General features: G+C 37.2%; 1 protein-coding gene across 12 annotated transcripts in view; it reads right to left on the bottom strand.

Moving 5' to 3' along the window:
• RALGPS1 (Ral GEF with PH domain and SH3 binding motif 1) overlaps positions 1 to 18,346 on the bottom strand; it is a 155,337-nt gene that overhangs the window by 19,524 nt on the left and 117,467 nt on the right. For all 12 annotated transcript variants that reach the window (XM_087753222.1, XM_087753216.1, XM_087753221.1 and 9 more), the window contains 3 exons: positions 16,263 to 16,400; positions 14,531 to 14,624; positions 6,331 to 6,398 (listed from right to left, as the gene is read on the bottom strand). In XM_087753222.1, coding sequence (XP_087609348.1) covers positions 6,331 to 6,398; positions 14,531 to 14,624; positions 16,263 to 16,400 — 300 coding nt within the window. The remainder of the gene's footprint in view (positions 1 to 6,330; positions 6,399 to 14,530; positions 14,625 to 16,262; positions 16,401 to 18,346) is intronic.

The following is an 18,346-nucleotide window of genomic DNA, read 5'->3' as shown; positions in this document are numbered from 1 at the left end:
CCATTGTGAGAGCGTAGCTGCAGGGAAACTCTGAAGATTCAGTTCAACGAAATACATTAACCAATCCATCAAAAAAAACCCTTTTTTGCAGAAATTATTTCAGGTGACTGCTCTGAAAAAAGAGACAAAAAAAAAAAAACAGAGCAGAAAAGCCCCTTGTCCTCTGGCTGTTTTATATGTTCTTAACAGTACTAGGGAGTAATAGCTTGGTAGTTAAAATTAGCATCAGTAAACTAAGACATTAAAGAGACTTGTTTGGTAAGGAAGTCACAGAAAGTAATAGAAAGCGATAAAGTTAAGAACTGAGCACGATCATTCTCTCCCTGATAAATTTATGTTTGCTTTGAGAGAATATTCTTCTACAATTTTTATGAAGCTTTGGTCCGTTAAGAAAAAAAACACAGCGCACTGATTCTGGCTGGATTTAGTGGTTGATAACAACATGTCAATCCCACACATTTGTCTGGTATTAATTTCTTTCAAAAATACTCAAATGAGTTGTAAAAATTTTTAGGGAAAGTATCACAGAGGAAGAGGTTGGAAATTAGTATGTTTGAAGCTAAAGAGCAAAGTTTTCTGGATGGTCTGTAAACTTTTGTGAAGAAAACTTAGTTATTCCATTTCTACCTTAAGTACAGCATAAGAAAAGCAGACACTATGCACATGAAGCAATAACCAAGCACTTGCAGGAGGATTAGACAATCCTCATTTCCACAGAATGACTGGCTGCTAAAGCACTTAGCACAAACTATTTATTAGTTGCCAAAGCAACCAGTAAAACAAATGGCAAAACTAAATGTCAAACTCAGTGTTTACATGGAAAATGACGGTGTGGGGTTTTTTTATTCTAAAATGCTGGGACTGCTGTACAGACATCCCTAGTGTAGTATACCTACTTTCAGAAGGTTACAAATGTGCAAATATCCAAGTCTTTTCTTTCTTCGGTTTCTACATTTTCTACATTTTTAACTTCTACGTATCACATACTTTACATCCAATGAATCTACTGCTTCTAATTAATGGAAATAAATATTAAAATTTCTTTAGCAACTCTCAAAGCTGAATAGACTCAGCACAATGAGCTGAATTTTACCCCAATAACAAAAAAGAGAATACACCTGTTTCAGATTAATTACTCCAGATTCCTGGTAGGGTAGTAACATAAAACCTCTGGTCTACTTATTCTCCTCTCAAGAATTGTATCAAGACCTACTTGTAAAAAAAAGAAAAAAAGGAGGGGGTGAGGGTCCATCACTGACTATTGCATCATGAAAACCCCAAAATAAGGGCTGCCCACAGCTAAGGCCTGGCTGTTGCTAAAAAGGACTTCTAAATGCTAACTTTAATGAAGGATTTTGTTAAAAAAAACAGAATCATGAAGACCAGTCTTTGAGTCACTTAGTATTAGATATAATTTTCTGGATATGGTAATTGTTTTAACATTATTTTATCTTTTTATATTGTTTTCCAAGTCAGGATAAACATGGTGTATTTCAGAGAACAAGTAACCATTTTCTATATTCTGATTAGCACTGAGCCCTGAACTTTTCAAAATAACATTAAGATGATAAAGAACATGCATAAAGTTTCCTATACTGAGCCACACTTGGTGCAGAAACTCTGAGGAACCTCAGTTGCTCAGAAGGAAAACTTATTTACCATATATTACATTACATCTTTTCTTTTGTTCTGGGAAAATGTATTGAGTTATACCTTCCAAAACAATCTAATAGCTGTACCATAAATGCTGGGCACCTCCTAGCCAACACTGCAGGAACACAGATGCCTTCTACAGCTAATTCAACTGGAAACTGAACAGTTAGCATACTATAAGCTCTCCAGCTACATTCTCTCTCTCAAACCATAGCAAGGCAGAATGAACAGACTTAAGTTGCTGCCAAGGAAGTTGTGTGAATCACACGGTTCCTGAAAGCATACAATTAAACTGTTTAAAGCTCCTTTTTAAATGCTACTTGCAAGAGTCAAGAATCTCTGCAGTGTTATGGAAGGCATGAAATCTTCCTGTGAAAGCTCTATTCACAATTATATATGCATTTGGTAATTAAATGAGACCATCTTAGCCACTAATATACAAAACATAGCTTGTTGTGAGACATTCACTTTAATCAGATGTCTGCCTCCTGTTCCAACTTACTGGAAAACCAGTTGGCAACCTAAGTGGAAAATGGACACATGGTTTTCTCCAGTACTTTGCAAACAGAAATATTGAAGGATTTAACTGTTTTTATTGAGCCTCACACTTATAAAGATACTTTAAGGGGAAAAAAAGAAACCCACAATGTCCCTGGCTAGAGTAAACTGTTCATCTTCTTTTGAAAGAGAGAAAACTGAAGTTGAGTAGAAGATAAAGTCACAATGCTGGGAAAGGAAAATCCATTTCCATCATCAACACAAGTAATTATACTTCAGGACATGAAAGAGACTATTCCCTGCACTTAAGTCCGTTATAGACTTCGGAATTATTACCACGAGATTGAGCTTTTTCTCCGTATCTGGAAACACATGACAACCTATAAGAAGGCAGTATGTCACATGCAGAACTCAACTAGACTTATTGCTATTAATAACATATTCACTTTCTGACTATCAGGAGAACTGAACTGATGACTGCCCTTATGGGCCAAGAACCTTTATTTTACCTTAAAATCTCTATTTTCAGACTCCTATGCCTTAAACTATTGACTGGAACATTAAACTACTGCCTAACCTATTCTGAGATCATCTCTTATCATTATAGCTTGCTGACTGCAAAGGATTTACTCCTGGCACACAATAGCTGAAGTGGAAATAATCTCAAACTATCATTTGAATGCAAATAAAGTTGACTAGAATATCTTTGAATGTGCTATTTTTAATTCTCCATAGTCAAACATCTCATTACTGATATTTTGGTATTTTAGCTCAGAATTATTCAAGACTAATATATGGCTATATTTCTATTTATTAATGTTGCAAAATAAACAATAAATTATTGCCTTCATGCTTAGTCAAATTTAGTTAGTCATGCTAACTTACTTAACTAACCTTCTCCAGGAATTAATTTGGTTTTTCAATAAAGTACACTGGATTCCCTTCAGTAGCATTTTTGCAGCCACATAGGTGCACATCACTGAAAAATTCATGTGGGTATTACAAAATGCTGGTGGCATTCATTGTCTAACTGGCAGTAAGTGAGAACTCGCTAGTTGAGCAAGAAATACAGCAGTCCACAGGTGTGTCAAGCTTTCGAAGGAAATACTAACAGAAGAATGGAGTAATAGAAATGACTCAAGACTTGGTTTCTAGTCATCATATTAATTCTCACTTTGAATAAAGCAACCTTACAGAGCATATAGGGGCACTGCAAATTCAGAGGGGAAAGTTAACCCTCTCCTAATACTGCAGGTACCATACGATCACACATTCAATTGAGTAGGTACTACCGAACATTGTCCTGATCAGTATTTGTGGACTCCAGCTGAGCTCACTGCAGTATAAAGCCATATTACTTGCCTGGCTCAGGAGAGTTCAAAGTTCTTGTTTCCAACTTTGGAACTGTATTTTTAATTGCCTTCCATTACAGCGCTAATAAAGTCTAAGCCCTCGATTAAAAATTACAGAGTACTGGTGATGATCACATACTATGCTGCTACGACCAAAGTTAGAACTTCCAGAATCATCCTAACTAAATGTTAATATTAAAACCCTAGTGTAAAGCATTTAAACATGAGCAATAAAACGTGAAAGCCAGAAAACAAAGAAGTTCATTCATATGTCTGCTTTACATACGTAAGATATAATCATATCAGAGGCAATGACTTAGTTTTAAGTTTGAAGTATGAAAAAGCAAATCCTCACAAAAGCAAAATAAAATATTACATGATGTGGTGGGTTGACCTTGGCTGGCTGCCAGGTGCCCACCAAGCTGCTCTATCACTCCCCTTCTCCACAGGACAGCGGGGGCAGAAAATAAGATTAAAAAAAACTTCGTGGGTTGAAATAAAGGCAGTTTAATAAAGAAAAGCAAAGGCTGCGTGCAGAAGCAAAGGAAAGCAAAAAAGAATTTATCCTCTACTTCCCATCAGCAGGCAATGTCCAGCCACTGCCTGGGAAGAAGGGCCTCAGCACTTGCAGTGGTTGCTTTGGAAGACAAACGCCTTAGTAACGAATGCCCCCCCGGCTTCTCTTAGCTTTTATTGCTGAGCACATCATATGGTACAGAACATCCCTTTGGTCAGTTTGGGTCAGCTGTCCTGGCTGTGTCCCCTCCCAACCTCTTGCCCACCCCCAGCCTACTGGCCTTTTTGGGGGCGGGTGGGTTTGGAGAGACAGACTTGATGCTGTGAGCACTGCTCAGCAGTAGTCAGAACACTGGTGTGTTATCAGCACCTTTCTACCTACCAATACAAAGCACAGCACTATGAGGGCTGCTAAGGGAAAAGTTAAATCCATCCTAGCCAGACCCAATACACATGTCTGTAAAAAGAAAGTGTTAATTAGGAACTCCTTTTGAACTTACCTAGTTAAAAAAAAATTTCCTCCTGTGAACTACTTCCTTATATTTTACACAGCAATTAATAATACTGAGTGTTGAGGGCAGAGGGGGAGCGCGCCTTCCTGAAGAAATATTTTCTTCCAAATTATTATTTCTTTTTCCTTAAAACTGTATGAACTGAAGACCAGGTCAAATGTTTATCTGACTCTGGGAATAGCACTTAGGACCCTGAGACAAATGAGAGGTTCCCTATAAATAACTGGCCATTTGACACTTAGAAAGGGTTTCACAGCAGCCAACATGAAGAGCTGGGAGGTGAAGGAAAACCACATGTATTTATTTTTCTCCTTTCATATTTATTATCTTCCTTTTTCTTTCTCTCTTTCCTTCACTTTGTCTGTCTCTCATTTGGTGAGAAGAAAAGACATTTTGAATGCCAAACGAAATTTCTTGTCAGGTGTGGTCTGGACCTCTTGGGTTTTTTACATTCACACATGGTTTAACATAATGAGACAGAAAATTGGCCATTCTGGTTTAAGAGATTAAAATAGAATAGTTTTTGAGATAATGGCTCCTATAGTACATTTCACATAGTCTGATGTTTGTTTAGTCTGTTCATAGAAATAAACTGTGTAGGTACAGCAGATTTGTTTTTGTCAACTTATGGATGGTACTGTAGTTTTTTAGATGTTGCTAAAAGCTATTACAAATCTTTTGTCCTCCTACTTTACACAACAAAATTGTCTCAAATTTATGTGTTAGTTCACACAGAAACCTGAAAGGAGAATTTCCTATGTTATTCACTGCATTGATTCATTTGTACTGAAAGAGTGTTCTTCCTTCTTCACTTATTAAATAATAATGAAAATGCAAGCATTTCTAAAAAATCACACAATCCAATTTCTGTTCCAATGATAACAAACACGCTGTGTTATCCCTCGAACTGCAATTATTAATATACAAGTCAGCAATCTTTATTGATGACTCATGCTACTGATAATACCTCTGAATTACCAGGTCTGGCTTCTGGACAAAGAAGCTCACAGCAATACTACTGGGAATCATGGTCTCTCAGTAGACTCTGATATGGTAACAAGGTTAGTGGAAGACTTGGTATCGGTACTGACAACCTTGGCAATTTGCACTGGTCAATTCCAGGGATCAATTTTAGACATACTATGCTGTAGCTGGGTTTTTAATCTCAGCAGAGGAAAGTCCAATAGGTTTTATACTACCTATTAAAAATGTGAAACCTACTAATAAATCATCTTAAAACTCCTCCTCTTTGCCATCCAGGTAAACCTGTTCTCCAGAAAGGCAAATAAATAACAGTACATCCCTCCTCTACAATCTCTGCAAATTAAGTTTTACTTCTGAAATCAAATTCTTTTCATTCATTGAAGAGCAACGGATTTGTTTTGCCTAGTCAAATGAACGCTGATACGTGTGAAATCCATCTTGATATGTGGGATATAATTTGTTACTGTAAGAACCTCTGAGGGTGAATATCATAAAAGAAGAAAATTATTTTAAGACAAAGGACAGTGCTAACCCAAGTATAAGCTGGCTATGTAGAAATTTGCAATAAAAATCAGATCTTTTACAACTATCAGAGGAGTGGTGTTCTGGACCAAGGACGTTCTGAAACTGGGCATATGCATGGGAAGTGATCAATTCTCTGACGGCCCTTACAAGATAACAAAAGCCCATATTTGAAACTGATTAATTCCTTCAAAAACCCTCTGATATAAAATGGGTTTTCCCATATACTTCAGTGGAAGATTTATGTAATTAAATTTATTTCCTTACTCAAATTTTCAAATGAAGTTTTATACCTGCAATATCTTCTTTGGAGGAAACCAGTCGAGGAGAGCTGTTACCTGGCTCAATTCTTAATGATAATCTGGAAAAACAAGATTTTGGAGAAATTAACAAAAAAAATTTCTCAATAGAAGTTGAAAGAAACTGAAGAAAGTAATTATTTTGGCAGCGGTAAGCAGGAATTTTACTTTGTTGGAAGTGTAGTTATTTATTTTGTTATGTAACAAAACAATAGATTTTTTAAAGTAAATCACTACTTGTTAGATCCAAGAAAGAAACTGTGAGGGAAGTCTATGAAAACAGAAATGGAAATTGATATTTTATATTCCCTATCAGTGGAAAAACGTAAGTTCATATAGTCTTTCACCTGGGAAAAAACCTCCAAAAGTTAGTACATTTAGATACAAACCTCAAACCTAACAGCAAACATTTTATTCCCTCTGTGCATGAAAAGTGAATTTATTCTGTTACCATGTGGAAATGTGCACTCAGAAATAGCTATTTAGAAATATTAGTTGCTATGACTTATAGAAAAGGAGCATAAGTGGGTAAAGTGACCAACACTTGATAGTAAAAGAAGATAATTAGAAGAAAGTCACAATATTATATGCCCCTCTGCCTCACTCCAAGTGTGTTGTGATGCACTCACTGTTGCCTTATCTCAGCACTCCAACACGTCTTAATCTTCCAGTGCATATTACTTCTGCCACCTGTCAAGTTTTATGCACTCTTAACTTGACATTCACAGGTCCTTTGTTCTGTACCAGTTTGACAAAAAAGTATGGAGGACTACAATGTTAAGTAAATTTTAAAACAGGCATAAAACCAAAGGAAATAACTGCTGTCATTGCACAGCATTAAACACGCAAAAAAGTTGTGAATGTTTCAAGCTACAGACTGCAGTACTCCGCTGTATTCAAACACCAGTGAGTGTCTTTTTAACTTTAGATAAAAACATGCAAAAGGGCAGGGGGGGAGGAACCTATGACAGCATTTTATGGCTTAACTATCACTTTCCTTACTACCTTGTCTTTCATGTACACAGAGTTTTATGGGGAATACCTTCCAGTCCATTCTCGACAGTATTTAAACATTGTCAACTATGTTTTAGTGTGAAGTAAGTTAACGAACCTACGGTCCCCTTTCATGTTTTAGAATTTCTACTCTTCTGATAGTACTAGGTTCTTTTACCTATCCAGTGTAATGTATTTCAAGTCAGTAATGAATCATTTCTTTCTAGACTACTTTTTCTTTCTGTCAACATGATTTCCGTGACCAGGAAGTGGCAACATGCCTCTCCTAGAAGCCAACAATGAGAAAGTTACAATAATATAACTCAGTGCACAATTCAGATGTTAATAATATGGGAATTCCTTGCAGTATGGAAAAATGGCAAAAAAACTTAACGAAGTCCTTCCCTGTAAATAGGGCCCTACTGTGTGAATTTATCTTCCGTGTCTGCAGAAATGTTCCAGTTGCATCCCTTGCACAGTACTTACTCCTTTGTTCATTTTTAAGGCTGATCTGCTCCTCACTATATTAGGGGCTTATTGTTCCCATGCTTGATTTTTGCGCAGAAAGCTTTTTAAAAAAAATTTTGGTTTTAAGACTCTCCTGCAGAACTGTGCTATTTACAGATATTAAGAAATTTGGGTATTAAGATCATTATACTGTGTTAGCTCATATTTGACAAACCAAAGTCCTTATGCAAAACAGAACATTCATTTCAACTTGTTTCACATAGCAGTTGTTCTCCAAACAGAAGCAGACAACCCTTCTCCTGCTAACTCGCCACTGTTCCACAATTGCTAATTTCTTTCTTCTATTTCTGTCTGTACAAGGGAGCTGTTACTGATCCTTCCCCACACATGATAACTGCACGTTTTAGTTTCTGGCAGCTTTGAGGAATTCATCTCTGATGCTCTTTCCTTGTTCTGTTATCAAAAAATTACTCAGTTTTATTAGCCCCCTGTGGCAACACCCACAATTTATTTGGTCACTGTGGAAACATCTGTCTAATAAGCCCATTACAAGAAGATACGACTGCAATTCAGTCCATGTAAGCAAATAGCTTCTCCCTTTTACAATTATGTGATTTGTAATGCGTTCCTCCTGAAAATTTCTTGTTTTGTTAAGACTAAAAGGAATTTAAATTTATATCTAAGGATTACAGACTAGACTCTTATTCTTAAGCATGCTGAACTGAATCCTGCTAATTAAGCAGATCCAGTCTATCATTTCAGATAACTATTTACAGAATTAGGTATTTTTCAGATCAATTGTGGCAGGACTACCTCACATACCTGAGGAGGCCACAAATCACTTATCCAACTTTACATTTTTTATCAACTTAATTAGCTTACTATGTATCAAGCTCCAAGACCCAGTACAACTCTTACATGTTTGAAAAACAGCACAGGTGAAATACGGCCTATGAATATGTACATAAGGGGAAGTGCCATGACCTGCTATCAGATTTAAGGCAAGAGCATTCTTATACCTTCTTTAGTGACCAGAACATCTGACAAAAGCAAGTAAGATCAACTTCCATGCAACTACTTGCACTATATTATTTCTCTCTGTTTAAAAATATTCTTGTAAAGAAGAAAAGGGGAAGATAACAGCAGAAAGTAAGATCTAACACCTTTATGCTTTTAACAAGGTGTTAGAAAGAGGTGTGGTATCATTAGACAACCAAGAAAGCACTTGTGGTGTGCTGCACTTAGAAGCTCACTGACAGAGCAACAAGTGAGCCTTTAGTGCTATAAAATGAGATTACATCACTCTCCACTGGTCATCTCTCTAGAAAACGTAAAGTTAGATAATGTTGTTTATCTGTTTGGTATGTTAAAAGTACAGTCTGAAATCTTAGCCCTTGCTAAGTCTCTGATAGTTTGGTCATTGACTTCAACAATGCCAGAATTCTGCAATGTTTTCAAAATAACAAAAATGCAATTTAGCTATTCAACTTTGGAAAACACAGGATGTATTAAAAGAACAGCAAATAAATATGAGCCTAAATTTGAGTTTTGGTAAATGTAAAATACTCATGCTGACATGTTTAACAAAATATTTAAAATAAACTGTGAGAAAAGGGAATATATTATGACAATGAGATGTCATTCCTGGACCACCTTCTCTCCTCTTCCCTCTCTCCACCAGAAGGCTGGAAACAATCAAAACCATTTTTATTTCAAAGAAGTGATACTGACAGTCAGTGCAGTTTCAACCAGTCTTGGCTTGTTTGTCTCCACCCAAATTCATTTTTGCAATTCCTCTGAGGCTGCATTTTCCACTGAGAAGCACAGGTTACATGCATGTGCACGCATGCTCATCTGCTCTCACCTTACCACATGTGCATATAGTTATGCCAGCAGCATGAGCAATGTCTTCCAAACAGCACTCGGAGAGTCAGAATCTTTGGCCTCTTGTAGGTTTAGTGTGATACTATCAATAGGTCTGTGCAGACTTGACACCTGGTGTGCTTACAACCAACATTCATCATTCATATCCATCATGTACCACAGCCCACTGTCCTCAATGATATTCACTAGTATTACTACAATTAAAAAACTACCTTTGTTCCAGCATGCCTAATAAACCACTCATAACGACATTATCTTTTTTGTGTTTGCACCTGTATATGATCAGAAATTCATCTTATAAGTCACTATATTCATCCAATATCACAGCACTGTTGGAATTTGTTTTTTTCAGGAATTTTTTTCAAAACCAAAATCTTTGCTTTACCACGGTCAGGAAGCCTAGTCTTAGTGCAAGGTCTAAGTGCTGACATATGAAATTTCAACATTCCAAAATTATACAGCAAGAGTTCAGCAAGAGACATGCCAGGATAGATCCTAGATATCAACCTCAGAAACTGCCCATTAGAAACTGAAATTCCAAAACTGAGGAGTTAGTATTAACAATCTAAGGTGAAACAAAAACTAGAAGTAAAATCTCTAGGAAAAAAATCAGCATGGAGATTTACTGAATTAACAAACCACCAATTTACCTTTGGGAATCAAGACAAAGCTTTTAAGAACAAGGCATAGGGAGAGTATGTGAAGGCTTTGTTCTTGGATAGTAAAAAGATGATGTAAACAATTTCTTTTTTTTTTTTTAAAGCCTGATACTCAAAATATTTTCTGGAACATGTTACGGCTGGTATGCTCTGTAAAGTAAACTGGACCTCTATCCCAACCTAGTCTTAAATAACACTCTGCTACTGAGTGCTGCCATATAGCTCATTTAAGAGTAACCTTCCCGATAAGCAGGAAAAGAAGAACCTAACATAATGCAGAAAATAAAACAGGTAGCCAGTCTTGAACATAGTTCTGTTTCATGGGAGTATGCTCTCCAGTACAGGATGAAACTACTGCTAAGACAGTAAAGCTACTTTTACTCAGTTCTCCTAATATTAAGCAAGTGAATGAAGACAGAGAATAGCCTTCCTTGAACAAGAAATTTAGCTGCTCCATGAGGAGGCTGAACAAAACTTATTCATCTTTCTTAAGACAAAGAAGATCTAAGTTGCAATAAGGCAGTGCAGTCCTCAAAGCTGTCACTCAGGGCATTTCTGACCAGTATTTGTGTACGAAGCAAAATGGGTCTGACATATGTGGAACATTTTGGGCTGCTTGTGTAGCACTTAAACAGTAGGTTCAACAGTTTCTGGAACCTTCACTGTCCCTGAGAACGTGCTGTGGAAGAGACAGCCAAGTCACAACTATACCTATTGATCCATATGGCCACTGGATCACTAGAAATCTCAGACTAACACTGAAGGTTTCCCCCTACCCCTGCCTTTGACAGCAATTCTTGGTGGAAAAGGTCGAAGGAATGTAGCTCCCTGGGAGGCCTATTTAAGACGGACTGTGGCCAAGGTTCACTGTTATAAGTACTAATATTTTAAGCACCTGCCATACAATTCCTGTTACCATAAGACTAAAACCAATATGGTGCAGCTGGCACTTTTATAGCGGCATCATTGTCAGGAGTCAGTATAATATTTTAATTGCCTATTAATTTCTCTTGGATGCTTTCCCATAGCATCCTGCCTATCTGAATCTAAATTTGAACTGATTTTTCTGTAAATTGTCTTGCTAGTATATTGGAATATCAATGTCTTGCCTAATATGCTCTAAAGAACTGAATTACATGTATAGATAGCAGCCTACAGAATGGGATTCCAATCCTGATTGTCCTGTCCAGATAACACTGTAGTACAAATAACAGTCTTCAAACTGGCTTTACTGAAGGAACAACTGTGGAGAATACCAAGGCCAATTTAGACCAAGAACAACTGTGGAGCACATCAGGCCTGACCTAATGATACCAAAAGGTCAGCAAAAAATTTGTTTTGGAACCACTGCAAGGCATGGCAGGTTAGGAAAGGATGCAGCATGGTGCCACAATGTCTGGATAGCGCTGTCTAGCTAAGGGAAAAACTAGATATTTGGGGACAAGCACGCTCCTCAGATTACTTCTTACACTCCTGGAGGAGGAAAAATATCCTGCAGCAGCTGCATCGTGGTATCTCTGAAGCCCATTGGCTGCCAGTGATGCCCTGAGATAACAATGATTAGCAATACATTTTGGGTATAACTGGAAGGAATCCTGATGCTTTAGGTCCTATTTCTGTCCCCTTAGTCTTGTAACTAGCAAATGTTATAATTTCTCAACTTCTGCAGACAACAGTATATGGGCTGAGCAAGAAAGATCTATTATTTTTAGGATATGACATAATTGTCAGGGGTTTTCTGGAGTGTTCCTACTTGCTGACAAGCACGAACCTAAAGCAAGCAATTGGACTGGCACAAGAAATTATAGAGAAAAGCTTTGTTTATATAAAGTGGCTGCCAAATTTTCCTTTTCAGTGTAACTGAGGTTCTCATTTGGTGAAACGTGTGCTGGGATCCTGCCAATACATTTTGGGGCAACTATCTAAGCTTCTCTCCCTGACAGCCTGGTACTGAGATAGTTCTGTTCTCCCTGCCAAAGGTCAAGCATACATCTCTTCAGCGTACACTAATGCAGTCCCTGGCTCAAAAAGAGTGGTCACTGGAAAGAGAAAGACAGAGGAGATTCTTTCCCACTATAAAAACTTAGCACTCTTTGCCTTTTGAAGGCTTACAGTTTCTTCTGGCATGGGACTAGAAAATGCTATAAAACTGAAGATCCATTAGGGAAAACTGCGAAGAAAATGTGAAATCAAATGTTCAAAACAAAATCCAAAAACTTCTTATCAAATACAAAGATGGAAGAGGAATCAGAGTTCTCTTTAAGGGTAGTTGTGATGAGTTTTGATGAATACAGACTTTAATTTAAAGCTTTATTCTGATGAAACAAACACGGTAGAAAAAGGCCAAAGTTCTCCAATGTATACAAACTGCAGCAACTTTACTATGCTAAGAATCGAATCTTTCCCTCTTTATAATACCTCTCGTGACTTCAGTCCAGTTTTCATAGAATCATAGAATGCTATGGGATGGAAGGGACCTTTAAAGGTCATCTAGTCCATCCCCCCTGCAATGAGCAGGGATATCTACAACCAGATCAGGTTGCTCAGAGCCCCATCCAGCCTGTCCTTGGATGAGGCATCTACCACCTCTCTGGGCAACCTGTTCCAGTGTTTCACCACTCTTACAGTGAACATTTTTTTTCTTGTGTTTAGTCTAAATCTACCCTCCTTTAGTTTAAAACCATTACCCCTTGTCCTGTCGCAGCAGACCTTGCTAAAAAGTCTGTCCCCATTTTTCTTATAAGCCCCCTTTAAGTATTGAAAGGCTGCAATAAGGTCTCCCCGCAGCCTTCTCTTCTCCAGGCTGAACAACCCCAGCTCTCTCAGCCTTTCCTCATAGGAGAGGTGTTCCAGCCCTCTGATCATTTTTGTGGCCTCCTCTGGACCCGCTCCAACAGGTCCATGTCTTTCCTGTGCTGAGGAATCCAGAGCTGGATGCAGTATTCCAGGTGGGGTCTCACGAGAGCAGAGCAGAGCGGGAGAATCACCTCTCTTGACCTGCTGGCCACACTTCTTTTGATGCAGCCCAGGATACGCTTGGCTTTCTGGGCTGTGAGAGCACATTGCCAGCTCATGTCCAGCTTTGACAAATTTTTGATAGGGAGTAGGGATGAATTTGTCTTTTCATGGCTGTATCTCACTTCTGACAGACATCTACTGATCAACACCATAAATTATTTTTAGAATAAATATATAACATTTTGATTTGTGTGTCACTATCATTTTAGTCATCAGGCCATCTGATCCTTTGTGATATCCAAATCATCATCTACTTTGATGAACCCTTCCAATACTGTTTTATTACCATATGGTCTAAGTACACACAAATTCTGAGACAAAGTTCTTAACTTAAGTATTTAATAAAACTGGTAACAAGACTGGTTTTAAAGAAGTTCATTAGCAACCTTGCTCTCCAAAACATATTTTAAAATCTTTCATACCACCATCGTATTACTGAACATCTGGTTAAATACTTTTAATTCTGTTCACCTAAATAGAGGTACTATATTTGTCAATGGCTAATTATATAGCATTGCATCTGCCTTGGTTGAGTTATTTAAAACCTTGGCCACTAGACCTATGATTGAATGTGCTAGTTCTTTCAGAATTATTGGCCAGGGATTATCACCTCCTTTAACTGGAGCACATTCACATACTGACCTATGTGCTCTATGGTGTCTATTTCACACCATTGTGTGGGTTAGCTCTTCTTCCCCTCTTTTGTAAGCATTGCTTTAACATGCTTAAAGCCCAAAAATTGTCAGGTTTATATCTTAAATACCAGTTTATTAAAAATAGTAATTTGAAATTGGAAGATGTTTTGAATATATTATTTACTATAGCACAGAGTCAATCCTGGACATCCTGGAGATGGCTTTAAGGTTCCTGAACAAAATTCCCAGAATACAACCATTAGGTAATAGAATAAAGACTAGATTTTCATCTGCTTTCAACTTTTACAAAGATATTTCATTTTGGAAATCTGGTTAGAGTCATAAAGGAAGACTGTCATTCTGGATTTTACTCAGGCATCCTGGTATTATGAGCTCCATTAATAAAATATTAAGAACACCAGACAAACCCCAGAACATCTTCAGACAATGGCTTTTTAGTCAACTCTTAATCAAACTAATGGCCAAGCGATCTTTCCATTAAATTCCCCAAAATCTGAAGAAAAGAATAGCACTTACTTATAATTGTCATCTTCTACAAATTTCTGAAGTTCTTCAATGTAACGGACAGACTTCAAATACTTTTGCACATGGGGTAGTGTTGTAAGATGATCTGTGGAATGTTCAAACAAAAAAAGATGAACGTTTACACCATCCAAAATTAATTACTCTTTCAGGTTATTCTTTTCTGGTTCCTATGGCTATCTTACTGGAAACAGAATAAATCAGGCAGAAATATTACTTTGACTCTAAGAAGATGTTAAAGATTTGATTGAGCAAAAGTGATGCTCAATCGTTAAAACACAGATGCATTTCATCATCATGAAATCTAGTGGATTTTATTTATGCTATCTCACAAGTGGAAAAAAGTTATTTGCTGCAAACCCTGCTTGAATTTTGTGCTCACTCTTCTGGGGGAAATTAAAGCCTCCAGCCATGGCTGTTAGTGATTCTTGCATGAACGTGAAGCGAAGAGACTTAAAAATTACAATGCTGAATACCGAGAAAGACAGACACTAAGTTCAGAATGACAGAAAAATCCTTTGATGCATGCTGCATGGACAGGAACATGCCTTGTAGTATCTAACTTAACTTTCAAGCTTTCGTAAAGACAACTGTTTTAAAGGCACCCATTATTCCAGAATATTGTTTCTTCAAGGCCAAACTTTAATTTTCATTCTGATTTTTAAAAAAGCACTCAAAATTAATGCATAGCAATGCAGGAAGCTGCGAAAACTGTAAAAAGGAAAGGGTCAGTGAAATGAGGTTTCTTTGTCATTCAAAGTATTCAAAGACAAAAACGAAACTCACAATAAGACCATGAGAGCTGAATAATCTAGCTATTCAGAATCATACATTATTATGCCTAGTCCCTACCTTTAAATACTTTATAATACTGAAGCTGACAACAAAGGACAAGGGCTGGATACATAAGCATACACAAGTAATTTCTCACAATCTAACATTTAATTTTTTTCTATTCAAAACGCGCCAGAACTGTAGCATTTAAATGTTCTGAATTTATCTAATTGTACAGCTGCTCTCAAGGTTTTCCAGCTTGTTTCATGTTTAAGCAATGAAAAGTCATGCTAAGTCACCAACAATACACTGAGTATTTGTCAAGACCCCAAACCCAGCAGTTTCTTCACATAAGGGTTCGCTAACAGGCTAGAATTGCAGAAATTAATTTTAGAGTAAAATCTTGTTAACAAAAACAAGCATCCCCCTCACGTTCCTCACTTCATCAACAAGTGAGGTATGTGGAAAAGCTTAACACACAATTGAACGACTGTTGTATAGATTGAAATATTTGTATTTTGTTTTGCAGACATATCATCAGGATACTAACAATAAAATTATAATGAAATTAACACATTCTACACTCCAAAGACATCATATCGACTGCAAAGGAAAGGAAAGATATTAAGATAATTCTCTCTGACTGCCTCTGGTGGAAACAGAATATATCCCAAATGCAACAGCTGCACTTGAAAAGTACGTCATTTGTAGTCCACATGTTAAACTCTGCATAACTTCTGTTATAGCTCTTACAATTTAGAGTACATGCTTATTTGCATAATTTGCTGGTAAGATTGAAACTGCACAGAAGCGGAAGCTACATCACTTAGTGTTCAACTCTAGCAACGTTAGCCTCTTGTGTTGCCTTTACAGAGGGCCAAAACCCGCTTTCACAATGTTGTACTAGACAAAGTTTAGTTAAGGCTTAATAGGTATAACAAAATTTACCAACCATAGTTACAGGAGTCTTGCAGATCAGCTATTATTCGGAGAATATTGTTCATTTGATTGGATCTTTGTTCATTCTCCATAATGCTGCCTGAAGCAGGATATGCAGAATCAATGTAGATTAAATCCAAGAGATAAATTCCTGAAACAAACAAACCAATCAATCAACTGATCTCATGTTTCAAACAGAAATAGTTGCATAATTTTTAATGAACATAACAGCCAGCAACTATTCACCCCTACTGTGGTCTGGGGCCATTAAACAAAGGAGAGCTTGGGATTTGCATGTTGAAAAAATTTCATAACTAGCGCTTGAATTCTATGACACCTCTTACAAAAAGACCAAAAAGATTTTCCTCATGTGCGCTTATATAGGCTAATGTCTACTATGAGCAATTTGCAGGACCATAGCAAGAACACTAAAAAAAAGAAAGAGTGACAGCTGCCATGAACCACTGATGACGGTACAGGCAGCCTGCGTGGAGCTGACAGCAAGCACAACAGCCTCTGGCCACAGTGAACAGAGTTTAGCACTGCACTGTAGTGCCTTCTAGGTCTGCCACTATTCACTGCATTAAGATATTAGTGCATGTTTTGGCTGAGGATCCAGGCTGCATTTGCTAGAAGACAACAGGAAATGAAATTCAAGTTTTGATTATGTGATGATTTAAAAAAGCATAAAAGAAAAGGTTTTGATTGATGAATTTCTTAATTGAAAAAATGGCATAGTTATTTGCCTAGGCCTGGATTTCTCAGTAAATACAGAAAGATGGTGATTATTGTAGTTGCCAAAAGTGCTGATTGTTCTTATTTGTATTGCACTTTTCCAAAGCACTGGCTGACTAGACGAAGTGTCATTTTTGGTTGGTAAAGAAGCATATACAGAAGTTGTGTGTGGCAAGATGTCAGCTATCTTCATCATCAAAAATATACCTATATCCAATGTTTAGTAAGCAGGTATTTTGCAGAGTTAGCCTCTGTTGTACAGAACTTTTACCTTTACAAATCACATAAGAAAGAAAAAGGCAGGCTTAAGGCTGAAATTAATTCATGATACAGCGCAACATTTGTTGCATGGTGCCCAACTGCTTTTTATCAACACATGCCATTCAGTTTCACACGTACCATTAAGATTTGTAGCGGGCTTCTTTTACAGCCCTAGAACAGTTAGAAAGCAATCACAAACAAAGGGAAAAATACTGACTGGGAAGTACATACAATATACAATCATCAAGTTTAAGAAAATTGAATCATCACTGAGATTGCCTAGGAAGTTTTAGTTTTTAACTCTGGAAAACTGAAAGATAATTCTGCAACAGTCTTGCAAAAGTCATGAAAGCTACTATGAAAGCATAAAGCAAGGATCATCTATTTACTTCAGTAACTAATTGAATGCATTCCAAATGAAGATGAGGAAGAATAACACTCTTGCCTTTTGTGAGAATACTTTAATCAGTTTTAGTATTTCAATTGTATGAATGCAGGGAAGGAGTACAGAGGCTCTGAGCGTGTGTGTAAAACTAATTTCTTTTAGGACTTCTAGTTATGCTGTCTGTTGATCAGGCCTTTGGTCCAGATCATAGGAAGGAACCCAGTTGTAATGCACAGTGCTTCATCTCTTAGGGAAGTGGAATAGTTAGTCTGCTGAGACAGAGTCGTAACAATACACTTCGTCATCTCCCGTGTGTCCTTGGCCACATGGTCACTCTGTGACTAAGACCTCCTGAAATGAGTGAGGGCAATCACTGTATAAAGGAGACTTGCTGCTCTTTTGCCTCTTCATGGAGCCATGTGACAGCCAGACATACCCAAACTAGACAATACAAGAAAGAAAGTGCAGCTTCACCCATTCTTAACATAGGTTTTACTTTTTTTTTATTAAAAAATCCCGTAACTGCACGCTCAATTTGCAGGAAATACAAAGTGCTTAAATTTGTAATCATATAACATTGAACACAGGTTTATGAGCAATTTATACAAAATTTATGCAAATACAAAGCCATTGCCAGTAGTGATAAACAACAATGAAGTGGATGCAACCCAAATACTGTAATACCACTTAGAGTAGAAATCTTTTATATACAATCT

This window comes from Nipponia nippon, unplaced genomic scaffold, assembly GCF_047370975.1.
Source record: "Nipponia nippon isolate SJK-2023a ecotype South Korea unplaced genomic scaffold, ASM4737097v1 scaffold_16, whole genome shotgun sequence".
NCBI classification, from domain to species: domain Eukaryota; kingdom Metazoa; phylum Chordata; class Aves; order Pelecaniformes; family Threskiornithidae; genus Nipponia; species Nipponia nippon.
The sequence above is the reverse complement of the archived record's forward strand: the minus strand, read 5'-3'. Positions and strand labels throughout refer to the sequence as shown.